This window comes from Megalobrama amblycephala, linkage group LG9 (assembly GCF_018812025.1).
Source record: "Megalobrama amblycephala isolate DHTTF-2021 linkage group LG9, ASM1881202v1, whole genome shotgun sequence".
NCBI classification, from domain to species: domain Eukaryota; kingdom Metazoa; phylum Chordata; class Actinopteri; order Cypriniformes; family Xenocyprididae; genus Megalobrama; species Megalobrama amblycephala.
This window is the reverse complement of record NC_063052.1, coordinates 12,359,475-12,382,768: the sequence shown is the minus strand read 5'-3', so window position 1 is coordinate 12,382,768 and position 23,294 is coordinate 12,359,475. Positions and strand designations below refer to the sequence as shown.

Sequence of the window (23,294 nt, the reverse complement as noted above, 5' to 3'; positions counted from 1 at the left end):
AACGAACACGTCACAATATTCCTCATTTAAATAATTCCTGCCCAAGACATATGCAAAATAAAGGGGTGGGGCCTGGTCGAGTTGGTTAGAAGTGTGTTGAAACTCAATTATGATAAGGAGAGGGACATTTCCCAAACAGGCTAGAAGCGGTTGACCAATCACAAAACACTGGCCTTGGCGACCAATCAGAGCACTTTGTGCTTTTGGAAAGGAGGGGCTTCATAGAGACGGGAACTAAACAGGTTACTGACAGACTGGGAAGAGAGGAGCTGCAACAATCTCAAATATGTCAAAATAAGGTGTTTTTTAACATTAAAGCATGAAAACCTGTTCTAGTAGAGCTCAAAAACATAATCAAGACTTTGTAAAATGGCATCATAGGTCCCCTTTAACACTCAATATCAGATCAGAAATTAAAAAACTAAATTAAACATTAGATGAATGTGCAATCTTAATATGCAACATAAATAATAATATAGCTATTATTATTGTAGATATTACCTTTTCTTAACATACAGGGTACCCGCGGGGTCTTAAAAGCATTGAAAAAGTCTTAAATTTGATTATCTAAAATTAAGGCCTTAATAGCCTTGAATTTGGTATACAAAGTCTTGGATTTCGTTACAAAGGTCTTATTTTTATTTTTTTTATTTTTTAACATTTCCTAGGATTAAGTTCATACCGTAACAAAATGAACTGTTACTAGTGTAGGCTAATTAAAAATTCATGCAGCGTAATGTTGAGTGCACCTCGCGCTCCACGTCATAGCAGTAAGCGCGAAAGCTCGCGCACCCGTTACTATGGCTACTAGGCAAGTGAGGTAAATTACAGAACAAGATAGTAGCTAGCCTAGTTTGTCGGCTAAAATGGGAAAGTGTCGGTTTAATCCGCTGTGGACAAGGAATCCGAATTACGTTTGGGTCAAGCCTGTGCCAGGAAATGACCGCGAGGCCTATTGCTGTTGGTGCAGGAAGTCTTTTAAGCTAGCGACAATGGGTGTTACGGCCCTGGACTCCCATATGAAGGGTGCCAAACACACCGCGTGTAGTACTGCTCGCCAGCGCCAACCACCTATTGGCCCGTTCTGTGCACCGCGGATCTCTTCAGTTACTGAAACAGCTCTGACTATCAATAATGAAGACATTTCTACAATAGAAATGCCACCACAGCCAAGGAACATTCTATCGTACTGTGGCTCGACACCAGCTCTGCAGGCAGAGGTGATGTGGGTCCTTAAAACAGTCTCTGAGCACCACTCTTACACTTCAAATGAAAACGTTACAGAGATTTTTAAAATTGCAACCAAGGCAGCAGAGCTGCGAAGGCTGTAGTGTTCAACACCAAGTTCAAATCTATTTGTTTATTACAAATCAAATGTGTTACGCTGTTGCGTATGTATTAAATATAACTGATAATTTAAATAAAATGTTTTATTTAATTCAAGTAGCCTACTTGTACATAATTATTTTCTAGGGTTCAAAATTTATACAGATTTGACATTTTCCCCTCATACTTCTGTCAGAATGGGTACGAAGTTGGCATTGAATTTCATTTAAAATGGTATTAAAAAGGTCTTAAAAAGCCTTGAATTTCATTTGGAGGATCCTGGGGGTACCCTGAACATAGTAAAAAAAATAAAAAAGAGAGAGAGAGATTAACGTATGTGTGTTTTGTGCATAGCTGTGGGCATGGCTGGAGGATTTGCAGAAGGAATTGTTGGATGATGTGTATGCCGAGTCGGTGGAGGCTGTTCAGGACCTGATCAAGCGTTTCGGGCAGCAGCAGCAGACCACACTGCAATTCACTGTAAATGTCATCAAAGAGGGAGAGGATCTCATTCAACAACTCAGGTGCACAATCTTCTCATCTGTCCTTTTCTTTCATGTCTCCTTCAGCAACAGGTTTTTTATATTGCTTTCATGTTTAGTGTGGACCCAAGTTTGATTCCACCAAAGTGTGGCTTTGTTTGATTAGTGTGAAAGTCATCTTTTGAAATCTTACGCACACCAAGGAGCCACCTAGGAGTCGTACCTCTGAAATCTGAATCTTAGAGGATTCCACAAAATAATACATAAATAGAAAGCACATCTTTCTGTTGCACAGTTTCTTACTACAAACAACACAACCTGAGTAACTTATGAACAAATAACTGTTATGAGCTAGTTCTTTCAGTGAATCAGTCAGAAATACTCAAGAATCAGTGTTGAGCTCATGAGTTAATAATTTGAATCAGTCTAGTAACTCATTCATTAAATCATTCAAAGCGATTATTCACTCATTATGTCCAACTTAATATTAATCAAGTTGATCTTAGGCATTCTTGATGCTCAAAACACATCAGTGTAAATATTAAAGATACACATTCAGGACATATTTTTTACATAATAATGGTACTTCAATTTAAAATAGATTACAAAAAAATGTTACCAAAAAGTTGAAATTTTGTATATTTAGGGCCGATTATTCTTTAAGTACTAGAAGAAGTGTTAATGGCCTGGTAGCATACACTGCTAAGACTAGTCTTACAAGTTAGGCATCAATTATTTGTTTTCTTTTAAGGGGTCCATGATTATGATTTCACTTTTTTAACTTTAGTTAGTGTGTAATGTTGCTGTTTGAGCATAAACAACATCTGCAAAGTTACGACGCTCAAAGTTCAATGCAAAGAGATATTTTCTTTTACAGAAATCTCTTTTTAAGGACTACAATGAGCTTCTTCCTGGGTTGGGGACATCCCGAACCCCAAAATTTACATAAACCCCGCCCCCGAGAACACGCAACAAAGGGGGTGAGGCCATGTTGGGCTGCTTTAGAGAAGAGGAAGAGTTGTTGTAGTAGAGTGCTGTTACCTTGCCGTCATTTTACGCCGGACTGCTTCACAAACGAGGGTCAATTCAACATCCATTTGCATTCAAAAAATTGTAACTTCTTCCTGAGTCTCTCCATCAGTGTCCGACTCCGGTTTGAACAATGTAAGGCTGAACACCGTTACTGACAATCCTCATTTTGGCTGCGTGAGATTCTCCAGCTTTGTTGTTGTTGAGCAACTGAAGCATGAGCTGTTCTGGAAAGGAGTCCAGGAGCAGCAGCTCATTTGCATTTAAAGGGACACACACAAAAACTGTTTTTGCTCACACCCAAATAGGGGGCAAATTTGACAAGCTATAATAAATGATTTGTGGGGTATTTTGAGCTGAAACTTCACAGAGACTTTCTGGAGACACCAGAAACTTATATTACATCTTGTGAAAGGGGCATTATAGGTCCCCTTTAAGATGGTTCATAAGTCAGTTACATAAAAATGTAGATTTGTCTAATTTGATACCAATACAGTCTTAACATAATGGCTATGTTTATGCACCTGGCCCAATGGAATTGCTAAGTTGAATCAGAATCCAGTATTGTGCTTGTACTCAAGCAAACATTAGTCATCCTCGCTTGAACAAACCTTTGGATGGTTCAAGCACTCTGTTGGCCCCGTCCACCAGCATCCACTTTACTTTTGCAATTCTATCCTCTCTTTACATTACTGTAACTCGGTGAGTGTCTATTAGTGCAGCTGTGAAGTTGCATTGTTCGGCTTTATGTCTAGTGTTAGTGCTAACAGTCGGTCACACGTATAATCTGCATGTGGGAAGGACTGCAGCAGCAGAGGAACATGAAGGCTGAGATTAAGTAAAGCTCAATGCTTCTGCAAAAAGTTAAGCAGGCGAAGGAGAAGGAGAGAGAACCAGAGGCTGTTTGGAGTGCACTCTCTCAGCCCCCTCAGGGCAGACTCACCACTCCGCTTCCAGCCTCTCTCACGTGTTCGGCTCTGCCACATCTCATCAGTGCAACTCTGAATCCCCGACTGCCAGCACTACTGCAGTGGGCTGCACAACACTGCAAAAATATTCAGGGCTTGAGGAATGGTTTGATGCAACCCATGTGACTGATGATCATTGTGTAATAATTGCAATTTTATAATAATGGATTTTAGAGTTTTGGTGAAACATATTTAATGTGTTTGAAGTCTGACTGACATGATTCAGAGAAGAAGTGGTTTAACTGTTTTACACTAAAAAGGAAAAATATTATGAGGGTTGTCATTAGATTTAAAAAAAAAATCGAATTAATTCCATATATCAGTAGTTTAAAAAGCGAAATTGTATATTTTATTAATATATAATGTAAAATATATTGATTTTATTACATATTCTGTTTCATATTATGTTATATATATGAAACTATATTATTACTACATTTTAATTTCACATTATAACTATTCATATCAATAATTAAGAAATTTTATATATATGTGTATATATATATATATATATATATATATATATATATATATATATATATATATATATATATATATATATATATATATATATATATATATATATATATGCCAAATAAAACATTTAATATAGACTCCTTAAATTTTATATATTATAAAAATTATATTATAAAATTCTATTAATTTATATAATTTTTTTTGTTGTTGTTTTATAAATGGAATTATATTATAACATATATTGTATATATATGTAATAACTGGTGCAGTACTGGTAACTCAAAATCACATCATGTCAATTCAGCAGTCACACTGCATTTCCCGGACTCATTTTTTTTTTTTTTTTTAAATAAATAAATATATATATATATATATATATATATATATATATATATATATATATATATATATATATATATATATATATATATATATAAGGAAAGCAGATGAAGACATGTGGCTTGATTCTCCTCCTCCGCTTGCAAATTGGTCTCTCTACACTCTCTCTCTCTCTCTCTCTCTCTCTCTCTCTCTCTCTCTCTCTCGTTCTCATTTTGCTATTCTCTCTTCCTCTAGTGTCTTACATAATCATGCTTTCATAACTGCCTCGTTAATTATGCAGAGGTAATACTTAAACCCCAAGAGCCCAGAGGTACAAACAGAAAGGTCCCCAGCTCACACCAACACACAGACTGCCCACACCGCAGAGACATTACACACTTACACGAGCTCGCTAACACATTCACAAGAGATACCAGGAACTCAGAATCACACTCGGCTACTCACTTTCACTCACTTTTTTGAGCCTGATCTAATCTGCAAACCCTGGTTGTGGATCGGCGATGAAAGTGTTAATTATTCTGTTATTCTGTAACAAGTCCACTCAGTCACGCAGGCCTTGCAGTATGATAAAAGCACATCACTATGGGAACAGACTTTCCGCAGAGATCCGGCGCTGAAGCATCAATTAAAGCGAGGGCCTTTATTACCCCGATAACTATGATTTTACTTTATTACACCATTTGTTTTTAATAAAGTTTAATCAGAGTTAACCCGCTTGTATCCTTTGAGACGGGATGAAAGGACTCTTCTGTCTTTCTTCTATCCCTTACAGACTCATTTGAAACTGTTGCTTCCTCTTTCTCTTTTCCCCCTTCACCCTCTTGTACAATTATTACTAAAGCTGTCCCTGATAATTAACCTTTTTAATGAAAAGAGGATAATGTTGCATATTTTACATATTATCTTTCCAATGGGCTTGTAATCCTCTCACCCATTCGCAGATAATGCATTTAGGACCATATAATTTCAATTTTTTAATGAATTTATAATCTCATTAGTGCTGGCTTTTTGTTTTATTACATTTAAATTTCAAGCCTGAAGTCATATCCTCTTTCAGGGCCCTAATATTTGTCGGTTTTTGTTAGTTTTAGGTTGTTATTCTGCTGATCATTTACTTTTATCCCACAGAGGTTAGAGCTACAAAATGAAATGCAATTTTGCTTTTCAAATCCTATTAGCTCCTTTTCCACAGGCAGGATGATGGAGACTGTGCTCAATCCATTCCGCAAAATGCAACATTTTATGTTGTGTTGTGTTGCACAGCATCAGCAGGCACTTTATTTTCTCTTTCCTTGTTGACGAATCAGTCAAACAGATTCATGAATCAGTTCTCCAATAAAATGTGAGTCATTTTTGATCAGAGCTACACAGTGAAACAAAAGTTTCTACAGCCACTTTACCTTCTCTGTCTATCTTTTTAAAAATATTTAAAAATATTATCTGATTTGAGAGCTACAGTATTCGTTTTGTATATTTTATCAAAAGCACCCTGTGTAAGATAAAGAACCAAATTAGTTTAGATGATAAAATAGCATCTCAAATGGTGAAAATTTGCAACAGTATTTTAAAATCTTAATGTATGAAAACCTCTTTTCAATGAATCAGTCAAACAAATTCATGAATCTGACCAGCTGACCTATTCAGTACACCACAAGTCATTTTTGATCCTTACTGATTCCAAAGGTTCCCTGTTTTGACCTCACTCAATCTTTGCAGCAGATAATAGTCAGGAAGTCCAAATAAAAGCATTGTGTCTGTGTAAACAAGGTACAAATAGAGAAAACAGAGCTAAAATTCCTCAAATTCCATCAGACTTGGGCTTGAGAATTCCAAACATTCCTTAAATAATTCCATTTTAATTACAGCTTTGATTTTCCCCCGAGACATTATTGTAAGAAGTAAATGTTTCTTCCTGTATCGCCTGCAGACACTAGAGCAAATATACCTTTGCTGTAACGGCTCTTGCGCCATCTTCCTGCAGAGACTCGGCCATCTCCAGCAACAAGACCCCTCACAACAGCTCCATCAACCACATTGAGAGCGTCCTGCAGCAGCTGGATGAGGCTCAGGCTCAGATGGAAGAGCTCTTCCAGGAGAGGAAGATCAAACTGGAGCTTTTCCTCCAGCTCAGGATCTTTGAGAGGGACGCCATTGACGTGAGTTCACTGTGTATTTGTAAGGGACAGTATGTGTTATAAAGGTATAATAAAAGAAAATTCTATCTATTTACTCAACCTCATGTCACTTTGAATCCTCATTAATTATATGGGAAGTAGCACCCATAACTTTTTGTGTTTCACAGAAGAAATAGTCATATGGGTTTGGAATAGGGTTGGGTATCCTTTTGAATTTTAACGATTTCGATTCTGTTTATCGATTCCTAATTTCAATTCTGATTCTTATCAATTCATAATTTTGATTCCAATATGGTAAAAAAAAAACAATGTAGATATCATTCACATTTCATTGCAAAACATTTCAGTGTAGCTTAAGATTTTCAGGTATTCAAATCTAGAATAACACTGCACTTTATAAATAAAATATACATTACAAATGTAGTTACAAAAGTTATTCAGTAAAGAAAAGGGAGTTCTTTTTTTTCTTTTCTATTTCAATGCGCTACTTTTCCATTGTTTTCTTTGTAAATGTGCTAGATGGACGTGTATGACCGTTACGCTCACGTCTCGCTTCTTTTGCAGCGCTTCACACATGAGTGCCGTTAAAAGAATTTCAACTTTTACATGCTGCGCCGCTCATCGATGTCAGTTCCAAAACAGTGGACCAATCAGAAGAACTCGGAGGCGGGGCAAGCATTGCGAGCTTCCGATTGCAGTAGCAAGTTGGCGTGGCAGCTGTTTTATTTGTTATTGCATCACGTCTCAAAAGCACGTGTCAAGACCCTTGCATTCTGCAATGCGTTTGTTTTTTTTAAACCATTCCTGAGCGCTGCGTCTCACGTTTTTAGACAGGAATTTTAGGCTGCTGTCACTTTAAGAGCTGCACGGATCCAATGTACTGTTCAATCTACTAATGCGTTTTCTTCATCAACTGTTTGTTCATTTAAGACTAGGGCTGTCAATTGATTAAAAATTTTAATCTAATTAATTACATACTCTGTGATTAATTAATCTAAATTAATCGCATAATTTTTGCTGTGAAATTCAAAAGAATCAATGAATAATCAGCATTAGTGACATTAAAGTTCAAAAACTCTTTTATTATTATTATTTTCACTTTTCAAATAATGGCCATAACAATCAACAATATGACCTAATATGCTAAGGAAATAAATTCAAAAGTGCTTCAGGAAGAAGATTTGATGATGTGTGCCGTAACACCAAGGTAATTGTGATTGCTAACTGACGTCCAGTGATTTACATGTTAAGTCAATGCAAAGACGCGAATAGACATCCTGCGGCGCGATTCACACGAATGAAGCCTCGTTTACGCTGCACGCGTGTGCAGCACGTTATGGCTGCGACGCGGCTACCGGAGCTGATTCGCGGCCACTCTAGTCAATGCTATTGAGAAGCATCCCAGAAGCGGCTCGCCGCGCCGCTTCGCTAAAGATAGGCGCCTCGCCTATTTTTGACGGACGTCGCGTCCAAGACGCGCAGCTCAAATACAAAATAAAGTCAAAATAATCACCCTGAGTAAACTCCTGCTCATATTTCACATCACTACGATGCCAGAAACTGACGACAAGAGATTCGAAGTTGAAAAACTTGAAATTTCTTAAAGTTTTTGTTGTCCATAACTGGAATTTTAAGTGTATTAACTTCATCTGTATGGCTACAGCAAAATAAAGTATGGCATAGCAACAAGCAATAAACTGGTGTGAGTTGACACCGCTCAGAAGACGGAACAAAACCTTGCCGAAGCCGTAATGCAACGCACACGCGTGCAGTGTAAACGAGGCTTGAGGCGCCGCGAATGGAGCGTTTCGGGCGAAACACATAAAGGAGCGGGAGAGCCCCTCTCATGACGCAAATTCACGTCTGTTGTGAAGTGAATTTCACGAGCGAATGAAGCGAGTAAACTCAAAATGTCCAAGCATCCAACTACGCGTGAATAGCGCGTTTTATTCGCGCAAGTTGCGTCTGGTGTGAACAGTCGAATGGTTTTTAGAACAGCTCCAGGTTTAAAGGTCAATACGGAATGGCTTAATCTGCGTTATTTTTTTAACGTGTTATTTTTTCTCAAATTAATTAATCGAAATTAACGCGTTATTTTGACAGCCCTATTTAAGACATAACAGACTGTGTTTACGAGGGTATTTTGACATTTTTGTGTGTGTTTGTTAAAGTGCGAAAAGACATGGAAGACAACTCAGTTCACTATACAGTATGAGAGGCGGCTTTTGTGTGCGCAGCACAGAAAACAGTGGGCAAGTCTTACGCGCTTGCATGGTTTAAAATAGCATTAAAATCACTTTTTCTGCTTGTCGGTCTTGTGCTTGGATGGTTTAAAGTCATATTAAATCACACAAAGGAATCGATAAGAGGAATCGAAATTTTAATTTTATAACAAATGTCTGATTCCAGAAATGGAATCGATTTTTTTTTTTTTCGATTCCCAACCCTAGTACGATGGAGAGTAAGTAATGACGGAATCCTCATTTTTAGTAAGCTATTCCTTAAACTAGGGCAATATTCCCATCAGCACATAGTTAGTGACTCCCTGGTGTCTAATATGATTTGCTAGCAATTAATAAGCAGCAATCTTCAAGGATCTGCCAAGGATGATCTGCACCCAAAAGTGATTACTCTTTCTCTCGCTATCTCTGCTGCAAGGCAGGACAGGTCACTCTGTTTCTTGTCCTGGGTGATCTCGCTGTGTCTGCCCATTAGTAATGGCATCTGAGACTCTCAGACTGAACTCATATGTTCTTTCTTATTTTCCAGATTATCTCCGATCTAGACTCATGGAATGAGGAGCTGTCACAGCAGATGAATGACTTTGACACAGAAGACCTGACGCTGGCCGAACAGAGACTGCAGCACCATGCGGATAAAGCCCTGACCATGAACAACCTCGCCTTCCATGTCATCCACCAGGGCCAGGAACTGCTGCAGTACGTCAACGAGGTGCAGGCGTCCGGTGAGTCAAATATGATAATGTAAAATATAATTTTTTATTATAGCTATATGCACTTCTGGTGAACTTTTGAAAGAAATTAATACTTTATTTCAGCAAGGATGTGTTACACTGATCATTTATAATGTTACAAAAGATTTCTATTTCTTATGAATGCTGTCCTTTCGAACTTTCTATTAAAGAAATGTGAAAAATGTATCCCATTTTTCACAAAAATACTATAACTCTTCTCAGCATTGATCAGCACCAAATCAGTATATTATTAAGATTTCTGAAGACTATTTTGAATATTGCTGTTTTTTAACTGTTTTTTTTTTTTTTTCTTCTTCTTTTTTCTTTTTTCCCCCACCCTAGAAAAATGCTGTCTTGGTGAACATATGAATATTTTTTTTTTCCATTTAACTTTAACTCAGTCCAATGGCTTCATGATGTTTGTTATGGAATAAATTGAGAGCTAAGAACGTGTCGTTTTGTCTCGTTTTCCAGGTGTCGAGTTGCTGTGCGACCGTGATGTGGACATGGCCACCCGTGTTCAGGATCTACTGGAGTTTCTACATGAGAAGCAACAAGAGCTGGACGTGGCTGCAGAGCAGCACCGCAGACACCTGGAGCAGTGTGTGCAACTGCGCCACCTACAGGCAGAAGTCAAACAGGTAATGCACAGGCTATTTTCAGAAAGGAATACTTCCTTACTACTTACTGCATACCGCGCAGTATGTACTCAATACCGCGTACTGTTTTTGAAAAATGCTATATTACACTGCACCGATGTGTCGATTTGTCTTTGTTAATATCTCCGCATGTTGCAGGTTCTGGGTTGGATCCGTAATGGTGAATCAATGCTGAATGCTGGACTGATTACGGCCAGCTCCCTTCAAGAAGCCGAGCAGCTGCAGAGAGAGCATGAGCAGTTCCAGCATGCTATCGAGGTCAGTGCTCCTTATATTTTGCTTCAGACCTTTTCCTTGTTAATATTTTCTCATTTTTCACCATTTTCACTGCTTTATTCTTATCATAGACCCTTAATTATTGTCAGCATTCAACTATAGGCACTTTTTGAACTGTAGACCACAAACATAAACTCACTTTTCACACTACTACTTTTTAATTTGTATACTAACAATGACCAACAGCGAAGTCTTTTTTTTTTTTTTTTGTCTTTTTTTCTCAACCGACAAATGTCATTTCCACCACATGTCAGTTTATGTATTATGTTTAACACCATTCTATGGTGCAAATAATATTAGATACATTTCTGGAATTGAACAGCTGACTCCTTTGTCTTGCTAAGGCTAATTTCATACCTAGCATTTATGTGTCCTAATTATATTTTCTCACTTTTTGAATAATTTTATAAATCATGTGTTTGGAAATTGATGCATGATAAAGAGATTCTGTGATATTTTGAGTTACATTTGTCCTTTTTTCCTTTTTTTTCCCATATACCATATCTCATATTTCTATATATATTATATATATTATTATATAATACTGTATGTGACTACGCCACAAATGAGGAACAGATGTTCACTCTTTGTTTGAATTATCATAGTTTTAAACATTTTTATAACTTTTAAAATACTTTTTATACTTTTTAATAGTTTACCAGTAAGATTTTATAGGGTCAGTAAGATTTTTTTTTTTTTTTTTTTTTAAGAAATGAATACGGTTATGCAACAAAGACACATTAAAGTGATCAAAAGTGACAGTAAAGACATTCATAATGTTCCAAAATGCTGTTCTTTTGTACTTTATATTCATCAAATAATCCTAAATAAAAGTATATTAAGCAATATTTAAAAAAATATTAAGCAATACAACATTGATAATAGTAAGAAATGTTTCTTAAGCAGCAAATCTTCATATTAGAATGATTTCTGAAGGATCATGTGACACTGAAGACTGGAGAAATGATGCTGAAAATTCAGCTTTGATCACAGGAATAAATTACATTTTAAAATATATTCACATAGAGATTTTTTTTTTATAAATTGTAATAATTTTCACAATATTACTGTTTTTACTGTTTTTTTTTTTTTTATCAAATAAATGCAACCTCTGTGAGCATAAGAGCAAGAAACGGTAGTGTATATGAAAGGTATTTGAAAAATGAAGGCATTGTGCAAGTAAAAATCAGCCCTTTGAACTTGAAAGTGTAGGAGAAACACAGCAACACAAATCCTCCTAATGGCTGAGCATATCGGTGCTTCAGTTGTCTGTTTATCTGCATCTCGAGCTCAGAGATGATCCTGACATGACCTGAGCCTCATGTGCTCCTGCTTTCCACTTCCCCTTCTTTAATGAAGAACCAGGATAACATCAGATCCGCTGTCACTGAATCGCTCTTGGGAACCCAAAGGCACAAAGACTGCCTATCAGCAGAGTCTTCTCATTTCCTCCAGCCATCAGACTCCCATTCTAGCCTTTTCTCTACTGAATACTCGTCCACAAAGTATGGACAACTATCAGTTGTATCTTAGCCTCCGTTGTCTTAAGCCATCTGACTCCTGCACATCTGTTCTGTCGTATTAGTCTTTGTTTTTGTCTTATCTGACATGTTTTCTCCTCCTCTCCATAGAAAACCCATCAGAGCGCCCTACAGGTCCAGCAGAAAGCCGAGGCCCTGCTGCAGGCTAATCACTACGACATGGACATGATCCGAGACTGCGCAGAGAACGTGGCCTCCCACTGGCAGCAGCTCATGCTGAAGATGGAAGACCGGCTCAAGCTGGTCAACGCATCCGTGGCCTTCTACAAGACCTCCGAACAGGTCGGTAGAAGAGTTTGGGTGACTGACGTTTCACAAGTTACTAAGTAATAGAGTAATAGAATGATATTTACTGATCAACCAACATTCAGGACTTTTTTTATAATTCATATTGTAATAAGTTTAAAATCCCAACAGGCAGTTGAAGGCTCATCTTCCTGTCTGTGTTGTAGGTATGTAGTGTTTTGGAGAGTCTGGAGCAGGAGTACAAGCGTGAGGAGGACTGGTGCGGAGGAGCGGACAAACTCGGGCCCAATTGTGAAACTGACCACGTCAGCCCCATGATCAGCAAGCACCTGGAGCAGAAAGAGGCCTTCCTCAAGGTAACAGAGGATACATATCTGTTTTGCCAGTGTTTGCAGGGTCCCCACAGGTCCTTTATATATATATATATATATATATATATATATGTATATATATGTATATATATATATATATATATATATATATATATATATATATATATATATATATATATATATGTGTATGTATACAGTACAGTCCAAAAGTTTGGAACCACTAAGATTTTTAATGTTTTTAAAAGAAGTTTCTGCTCACCAAGGCTACATTTATTTAATTAAAAATACAGTAAAAAACAGTAATATTGTGAAATATTATTACAATTTAAAATAACTGTTTTCTATTTGAATATATTTCACAAAGTAATTTATTCCTGTGATGCAAAGCTGAATTTTCAGCATCATTACTCCAGTCTTCAGTGTCACATGATCCTTCAGAAATCATTCTAATATGCTGATCTGCTGCTCAAGAACATTTAATGTGTACAATTGTACAAAATATTTGTGTACAATATTTTTTTCAGGATTATTTGATGAATAGAAAGTTCAAAAGAACAGTGTTTATCTGAAATCTAAACTTTTGTAACATTATAAATGTCTTTACTGCCACTTTTGATTGATTTAATGCATCCTTGCTGAATAAAAGTATTCATTTCTTTAATTTCTTTTCAAAAAAATAAAATAAAAATTCTTACTGACCCCAAACTTTTGAACGGTAGTGTATAATGCTACAGAAGCTTTGTATTTCAGATAAATGCTGTTCTTTTGAACTTTCTATTCATCAAGGAATCCTGAAAAAAAAGTACACAACTGTTTTCAACATTGAAAATAATCATAAATGTTTATTGAGCAGCAAATCAGCATATTAGAATGATTTCTGAAGGATCATGTGACACTGAAGACTGGAGTAACGATGCTGAAAATTCAGCTTTGCATCACAGGAATAAATTACTTTGTCAAATATATTTAAATAGTACACAGTTATTTTAAATTGTAATAATATTTCACAATATTACTGTTTTTTACTGTATTTTTAATTAAATAAATGTAGCCTTGGTGAGCAGACAAAACTTCTTTTAAAAACATTAAAAATCTTAGTGGTTCCAAACTTTTGGACTGTGCTGTGTATATATATATATATATATATATATATATATATAAAATATGTATATATAATGTATATATAAAAAAAATGGTTAAAGTCTGAAATTTGAGATTTATAATTTTATAGAACTTGTTTTTGTCAAAATTTGTATTATTTGGATGGTAAATATTTTTAAATCATTGTTTTTACAGTGATTTTATGGTTAAGGATGTTACCATAAACATTGACCTACATTCCCCCCAACACAATATTATTTTTATTTGTGCAGGCCTTTAAAAAGTCTTAAAAAGTCTTAAATTTGATTTTGAACCCCCTGCAGATAGCCTGTGTTTGGGTCATTTCTGTGTTGCTCTCTGTGTTTCAGGCATGCACCTTGGCCAGGCGAAATGCCGACGTGTTCCTGAAGTACATGCACAGAAACAGTGTCAGTATGCCGGGGATGCTGAGTCACGTCAAAGCACCAGAGCAGCAGGTCAAAAGTGAGTCATGGCCCACAGCTTTACATCAAAATGGTCCGGATAATGACTCAGAAATGTCACATTAAGGATAATGGTAACATTTTTATAATAGTCTCATTTGTCAACATTAGTTAAAGCATTATCGAACATGAAACTAACAGGTATATTTTTTTCAGTAATGTTAATGTACATGTTAGTTCACACTCACGGTGCATTAACGAATGTTAACAGATAAAACTTTTGATCTCAAAAATGTACAAATGCCAAGAATAACATTAGCTATGATTAATATTATGCTGTGGAAGTATTGTTCTTGGTGACTTTAACAAAAGAAAGTATTACCAGGATAATATATTGTCAAACTGTACATTATCCTGCTCATAACACAGGTATGTACCAAATGTATTAATAAATGGACAGGAAGTATTGATTTTAGTATAAATTATCTTATTTTGTGAGAAAGAGAAGGCTGTGAATTGATACATGAGACGTCGCTGGGTAAGAATCAGTTACAGTTAAGTGGACATTATGCAAAAATATTTGACTTTAGAACACCACAACTGACCAATCAGAATCAATTATTCCATCGAGACATATAATAAACACATGGTGTCTGTAGTATTTCAAGCCACAAGGCTACAGATGCTGCCTCTCTGCATGTTTTCCTCTTATTTACCAGTCTTCCCTCTGCTGCCTCTCTGGGGACATGACAAAACAGTCTTTCTTCCCTATAGGGGTTTAACTACAGTGCTTGTTTGATCGTACATTGTGCATATATTCTGAAATAGCTCTGGTACGCCATCTAGTGGCCGACCTGTACGCTGCACCCTCACTGAGTTTCAGCAGCTGGCCCACTTTGGCCCACTTTAGCCCAGTTTAGAATGTGTGCATTGTGAATGCGGCCCTGTTCTGAGTGTGCTTACAATGACTCAGATAAGGAAAGCGTAAATGGGTCAGGCCTCCGCCGCACAGAGATGGCTGCTTATTGGAGAATGGTGGCAGTGTTACTCCACTGGGAATTGTCCCTTTACCTTCATGCCACACACACACACACCACTGTTAAGTGCATCCTGTGGTATAGAGATTTTATCTTTAGTGCTGTCATTTTAGCATTCATTTAGCCAAATTATTGATGTAAAAGTAATTTAATTTATAGATTTTAAAATCAAGTATAATTATGTAAATATCATTTTATCAGATAAGCCATTTATTCGTATAATAATAATAATAATAATAATAATAATAATGTATTTTCTACCATCAGAGCAATTTAAGATTGAATTATCCACTTAATTTATCATTTTGTAATTAAAAAATGTAAATGTTAAATTTATGTAAAAAATATTTTAATTCAATTTACATGGATTCTATCATAATAATATCATAATAACAACAACAATAATAATATAATAATATTATTATTATTATTATATTATTATTATTATTATTATTATTATAATATTTATAGTAATATGTATATTATTATTGTTGTTGTTGTTATTATTATTTTACTACCATGAGTGCAATTCAAACAGTACAATTACCCATTTAATTTATAATTCTATGATTAAATTATTTAATTTAATTTTTTTAATGTAAAAATAATGATTTTAATATGCATGAATTGTATACAATAATAATTGAAGTGTGTTTGTGTATATATATATATATAAAAATATATGTGTGTGTGTGTGTGTATATATATATATATATATATATATATATATATATATATATATATATATATATATATATATATATATATATATACATATATACACATATATATATATATATATATATATATATATATATATATATATATATATATATGTGTGTGTATATATATATATATATATATATATATATATATATACACATATATATATATATATATATATATATATATATATATATATATATATATATATATATATATATATATATTGAATTACACTGATTGTATGAAAATAACAATATTAATAATAAGTTTTATTGTTGTTTTTTACCATCAGTGAATTTTAAACAATATAATTCAAGAAATAATCAATATATTGACTTATAAAACAACACTTTGTAATTCACCTGTCTGCCACAATAATAGTTTGAATATAAGTCTGGTCAAAATAGAGTAAATAACCTTTTGAAAGTAACTTGACATGTCAAATAAAGATTGTATCAATTACATTGTTATGCCAGTTGGTGGCGACAAGTGACTGTTAAAAAATGTGTTTGTCATTGAATCAGTCATTGAAGTGATTCATTCAAAAATGCTGATTCATCCAGTAATGAAACAAGTATGAAACGAGTATCGCTTATGAGTAAGTCATCGAATCATTAATTCAAACCCATGTCTATTAAGATTTCGTGATCTTTATTTTAAATAAAAAAAATTCTGATTCTGAATTCATCCAGAATCATGCAGCTCTAAGGTTTAGCATGATTTCAGTGACGTACTCATGTTGTTAAAGATCTTGTCTGGTGTTCAAATACAGTGTGCATCATGGTTAAGAATGATCATGTGTGATTTTGTAGATATCCTGAATGAGTTGCTGCAAAGGGAGAATCGGGTCCTGCACTTCTGGACCATGAGGAAGAGGAGGCTGGACCAGTGTCAGCAGTATGTGGTGTTTGAACGCAGTGCCAAACAGGTTTGATGTCTCTCTCTTTCTCCATCTGTTCCTTTTGATGTCTGATCAGTCTGATTATTAGACTGACAGGCTTGTGACTCACTGCCATGCCTATATTTAAGATGCGCTGAGACTTTAAATTATTTACCATTTTCCTCTTCTGTTTGTATGCGTGTGTGTTTGGATGTGCATGTCTTCAGATGCCATAGCATGTCTATTCAGTTCATTCCTGTGGCTGGTTGCATAAACTGCTTAGACTAGACTTACAAGTTAGTCATCTAATTTTTTTTCTTTAAAATTGGTCATAACTTTTAGTTATTTACATAAAAATGTAGATTGGTCTAATTTAAATCTGAAAAATAAGACTTAAGTTATTTCACCCTGGTTAACTGCTAGTTGGTCAGATTTAGTTCTTAACAATGCAACTGGCCACTGTGCTGGTTTAGTCATGTGAAAGCTGTGTTTTTAAACAGTGGTTCTCAAGTTGTTATGCTTTATGTACCAGGGCATAAAGTAAATGAAAATCAAACATTGAAATTCATTATTACCATAAACAGGCACAGGGAAACTTGACAATTTTGAAAACGCATAAAAAGCAGCACAAATGTTTTTGTTTTGTTTTTGCCTTTTTTGGTGTGTTTTTATTTGTTTCTTTTGTTCAAAAAACTAAACAAATTTGAATTAGTTTTTTTAGTTTGTGTGTTTGGTTTGTAAATCTGCACAATACAGTCATAGTGTTTGTTTGGATAATCACGTGAACAATAAATATATGGGAAAGGCCTGTTTATTAAAATATCATAATCGTGCACATATTTATACATTACTGTTCAAAAGTTTGGGATCAGTAAGATTTAAAAAATTTTATTATTTTTTCAAAGAAATTAATGCTTTTATTCAGCAAGGATGCATTGAATGTATCAAAATTAACAATAAGACATGTATAATGATACAAAAGATTTCTATTTCAAATAAATGCAGTTATTATGAACTTTCTATTCATCAAAGAATCCTAAAAAATAAAATGCAAAAATATGAAGCAGCACAACCGTTTTCAACATTGATAATAATTAGTGATGCACAATATATCGGCCACCATATCAGTATCGGCCGATATAAGTAAATATTTAATTTAATGTATCGGCCTGATAAGAAATTTTGGCCGATATATTAAAGCTGATAAATAATGGATTATTTCCTTCAGCTGAGACACTTCAGATGTGCACTGTCCACCATTATGGTTTTGAATTGCTTGAAATATGATTGAAATCACTTCAAAAAGGAAAATACGTTAAGTGCAACATGTGCAGCACAAGTTGTCATTACGGCTGAATAATGTTATAATGAGAACATTATAATTGTGTGCTTTGGACATGGCTTTTAATGGTGAGAGTTTTGTTTTTGTAATCAGGCTTTGGTTAATGGTTTTCAAATAAATGAGTTATCGGTATTGGCCAAATTTTTCATATTGGTGCATTCCTAATAATAATAATAATAATAATAATAATAATAGTTTCTTGAGCAGCAAATCAGAATATGAGACTTCTTTCCAAAACGTTTAAAAACATCTTACGACCCCAAACTTTTGAATGGTAGTGTATGTTAAGTTGCAATTTATTTTTTTTCATTCAGCCCTGTTTTACCTTGCTGTCTGAGACACACTTGTTAAAGGGTCATGAAACCGTTAAACACATTTTTTTGAGATGTTAACCGATATGTACAGGTTGCACATCAATGAAAACCACAATAGCGCTCATTACGTTTATTATGATTTTTTTTCAAATTTTTCGAAGCCATTTCCAATTAAAAAAAAAAAAGCAAAAAAAAAAGCAAAGTCACAAATACGACACAAAGTGAAGTATATGCATGCATTTGGAGTGGTGATTGGCTGCCGTGGTGAGTACACGTCTACGTCATCGGTTTCTGAGCTTTTCTGCGCATTATTTATGAGACTGAACTCTTTTAATCCAATCACTGCGCTGTATTATGCATGAGATCGCATTACATCAGAGATTTCAAATATTACAAAAGATATTTGTTCACCTCTGCCTGTTCAGCTTTGTGCTGTCGTCTTTCAGACAAATGTGTCGTAAGTGTGTGTTTCCTCAGTACAGTAACACAAAAGTGTTGTTTGCATTTTCCCCACGATGCGTTCAGAGCTGGAGTGTGACTACCAACACGTGGAAAATATGACTGTAACTGTATTTAATACGTAACAACACATGTATGAGAGCGTTTTTTGTGCAGATGAGTTTTACAATACGGATCACAGTTCATGTCCCGAACTGGAGCAAGTGTGTTTCAAGTTGTTATGGACATATTTCACTTACTCTCCCGCTCCAAACATGAACCAGCACCGTGTATGCATACGTATTTCATCATGTCTTCTTCAAATGAAATATATATGTGCAAATAAGGACACTGATACAGCGTGATCATGAACGCGCTGAATTATTCTGATACACAGAAGACAATGATGTAGACCGAAAAATCAAAGAAGAATGGACAAAAAGTAACTATGCCTTTATTCTTTCTGTGCTAAACTGTAGTGCTCATAAATGTACTGAAAATATTATTAGACCTTTTCTTACTCAATATCTCTGAAAAGTCCTATTTTTGATATTTCTAAGAATAATTTATCAGAACGTATTTGATTTGTTCATGTTAGTTGTTAGTAGTCTCTAATAAGAAGCTTTTTGTGAGTTTGTTGTCGTAGGATTGTATTTTTAAAATACATCAAGGTGCCCCCAACTCAGTTGTTTATTTGTTTTTTCCCCCGCTCACATTTAAATATTCATTTGTCTGTATAATGAGTGTGTTGTAGGTCTGTGCTTGATTGGTTGTTGTCTCCCCTCTTCCCACCCTCAACACTCCCAACTTTTCCACAGCTTTAATCTTAGTCTTTTTTTAAATCTGAGGTGTGAACGAGCAGTACTTAAACAGGGTGGCTTCATGACACTTCGACAATCAGCATTTTAACGTGCTTCTTTCTTATTGTCCAGGCTCTGGAGTGGATCCACGACACCGGTGAGTTCTATCTGTCCACACACACCTCCACGGGCTCCAGCATCCACCACACACAGGAGCTTCTGAAGGAGCACGAGGACTTCCACATCACAGCCAAGGTACAACAGCACCGCAGAGATGACAAGCACCTGGGCGGCACCTTTAACCCTGCAGTTATCTAACGCTGATTCTGTCCCTGCGTCCTCAGCAAACCAAAGAGCGGGTGAAGCTGCTGATACAGTTGGCAGATGGGTTCTGTGATAAGGGCCACTCCCATGCCGCTGAGATTAAGAAATGGGTCACGGCCGTGGACAAACGCTATCGAGACTTCTCCCTTCGCATGGACAAGTATCGCACGTCTCTGGAGAAAGCCCTCGGCATCTCTTCAGACTCGAACAAAGCAGTATGTTGTTTTCTTCTCGTAATAGTGTGATATGTGATCATACCACATTCTCATGAGTGCACGTGGTTTAGAGAAGGGGTGTCAAACGTACGGCCCACGACGGTGTCCAATCCGGCCTGGGGGATGATTTGAACAATAATAGAAAATTACTACAGCAATTTTAGTACTTCAACTTATTTTAATTACGTTTTTTTTTTTTTTTTTTTTTTTTTAAGTTTAAGTTTTTCATTTCTGCTTTATTTCAGTTCAACAAAAACGTTAACATTTTAATAGTTTTAGTTTATAACAAACCTGCCTGTATCTAACATCACCAATAATTACCTCTGTTTTCGACCAATATCGCAGTGGATATTCAGAATAAGGTGTTTATGACTCAAAATTCTGATAACTACTGCCATGTGACATCTGTTGCGATCAGATTTCTAGAAACCAGATTATTTACTTGCTGGCGTTATGTCCGGGGGTTAGCATGTTTACTTGATGCTCACATAATCAGAATATGACCTTATTCCAGTTAATTTCAGATTATTTTTGTGCAAGAAAACATAGTGAGAATCGTACTGTGAGAAATATGCAGTCAGAAGTCTGTGGGACTAAAACAAGTTGTTTTTCATTTCCAGAGTAAAGACTTGCAGTTGGACATCATCCCAGCTAGTGCTCCAGGGTCAGAGGTCAAACTCAGAGATGCTGCCCACGAGCTTAACGAAGAGAAGCGCAAGTCCGCCCGCAGGAAGGAGTATGTCTTATTTGCTGTATTCAAAGAATTCATGGACTTTTAGATCTATTAGACAGATTTACATATTCTGATTTGTTTTCAATTTTTATAGCTTCATCATGGCTGAGCTGATCCAGACAGAAAAAGCTTATGTGCGAGACTTGCGAGAGTGCATGGACGTGAGTGTTTTATTATATATTAATATGTGTTTTGGCTCAGTTATTTAAAAAAAAAAACATTATTCAAGGCTTCTATTTGGATCTTTTGTCATGAAATATTATGGAAATTCAAAGCAAAACATGAGAAAAATTATGTCAGACAATGATTTAAATAAATCTATCAATATCATCCAGACATATCTTTGGGAGATGACCAGTGGCGTGGAGGAGATCCCACCAGGGATCGTCAACAAAGAGCACATCATTTTTGGTAACATGCAGGACCTCTACGAGTTCCATCACAAGTGAGTTCACTTATAACACGAACGCTTTAAGCCTGAATCGATCCTCCCCTTAGGCATCCAGTGAAGTAGTTTCCTGTCCTCTAGAAGTAACTCATGTGTATCGCTCCTCTTTCTGTCTCTATTTGTCACCAGTATATTCCTCAAAGAGCTGGAGAAGTACGAGCAGCTTCCTGAAGATGTGGGCCACTGTTTTGTGACCTGGGTGAGAAGAGTTAATTGTGTTTGAATATTAATATTGTATCTGCTGCTTTCAGATCATTAAAATGCATGTGTCTTGTGTTTCTGCAGGCTGATAAGTTCCAGATGTACGTGAACTACTGCAAGAACAAACCAGACTCCACTCAGCTTATTCTTGAGCATGCTGGGGGGATACTTTGATGTGAGAAATGTTTCTGTTATGATTTAAAGGATTAGTTCACTTCAGAATTAAAATTTCCTTAAAATGTACTCACCCCCATGTCATCCAAGATGTTTGTCTTTCTTTCTTCAATCAAAAAGAAATGAAGGTTTTTGAGGAAAACATTCCAGGATTTTTCTCCATATAGTGGACATACAGGGACCAACGGGTTGAAGGTCCAAATTGCAGCTTCGAAGAACTCTACATGATCCCAGACGAGGAATAGACCCTTATTCCTCGGCTGGGATTGTGTAGAGCCCTTTGAAACTGCAATTTGAACCTTCAACCCATTGGTAACGGTTGAAGTCCACTATATGGAGAAAAATCCTGGAATGTTTTCCTCAAAAACCTTCATTTCTTTTCGACTGAGGAAAGAAAGACATGAACATCTTGGATGACATGGGGGTGAATAAATTATCAGGAAATTTGAATTCTGAGGTGAACTAATCCTTTAATGTATTGCATTAATTTTGAACATTTGTGTCTTCCTGTCAGTGGCCAATTGTGAAAGTGTATTGATGTTCCTGTTACAGGAAATCCAGCAGAGGCATCGTCTGGCCAACTCTATCTCATCATACCTCATCAAACCTGTTCAGAGAATAACCAAGTACCAGCTGCTCCTCAAGGTAAAAACTTCTTGTATTCATCCCGAAAACTTACAGACTGATTTGATTTAAAAGCTCAGTGGTAATTCAAGTCCGTTTGTGTTTGTAGGAGCTCCTGACATGTTGCGAGGAAGGCAAAGGTGAAATCAAGGATGGCCTGGAGGTCATGCTAAGTGTTCCCAAGAGAGCCAACGATGCCATGCACTTGAGCATGCTGGAAGGTGAGTGGACAAACATAGACGCGCAAGCACACAAAAGAGGCGGATGCAACAGGTCCTAATTACACTGAATGTCTTCAGGGTTTGACGAGAACATCGAATCCCAGGGAGAACTGATCCTGCAGGAGGCGTTCCAGGTTTGGGATCCCAAGACCCTGATCCGTAAGGGACGGGAACGTCACCTGTTCCTCTTCGAGATGTCACTGATCTTCAGCAAGGAGGTTAAAGACTCAAATGGCAGGAGCAAGTACATCTACAAGAGCAAGCTTTTTGTAAGTTTCACAGCAGGGTTAAAGCACTACAACATCTTTTTATGCAGCAGATCTGGTTGTTTTAAATGCTTTGTCCTGACTGCAGACCTCTGAACTGGGTGTTACTGAGCACGTGGAAGGAGATCCATGTAAATTTGCACTCTGGGTTGGACGGACCCCAACTTCAGACAACAAGATTGTCCTCAAGGTGACTCTCTCTCTTGCTCTGTTGAAAAGCATGGCACTGTTTTGCTCTAGC

General features: G+C 36.0%; 1 protein-coding gene across 1 annotated transcript in view; it reads left to right on the top strand.

Moving 5' to 3' along the window:
• trioa (trio Rho guanine nucleotide exchange factor a) overlaps window positions 1–23,294 on the top strand; it is a 129,298-nt gene that overhangs the window by 83,815 nt on the left and 22,189 nt on the right. Inside the window, 21 exon segments of the mRNA XM_048201608.1 lie at window positions 1,681–1,850; window positions 6,606–6,780; window positions 9,529–9,724; window positions 10,208–10,374; window positions 10,531–10,650; window positions 12,300–12,491; window positions 12,662–12,811; window positions 14,257–14,371; window positions 16,886–17,001; window positions 19,980–20,102; window positions 20,192–20,386; window positions 21,007–21,122; window positions 21,214–21,280; window positions 21,455–21,564; window positions 21,697–21,766; window positions 21,853–21,927; window positions 21,929–21,943; window positions 22,495–22,587; window positions 22,676–22,787; window positions 22,866–23,056; window positions 23,142–23,243. Coding sequence (XP_048057565.1) covers window positions 1,681–1,850; window positions 6,606–6,780; window positions 9,529–9,724; window positions 10,208–10,374; window positions 10,531–10,650; window positions 12,300–12,491; window positions 12,662–12,811; window positions 14,257–14,371; window positions 16,886–17,001; window positions 19,980–20,102; window positions 20,192–20,386; window positions 21,007–21,122; window positions 21,214–21,280; window positions 21,455–21,564; window positions 21,697–21,766; window positions 21,853–21,927; window positions 21,929–21,943; window positions 22,495–22,587; window positions 22,676–22,787; window positions 22,866–23,056; window positions 23,142–23,243 — 2,670 coding nt within the window.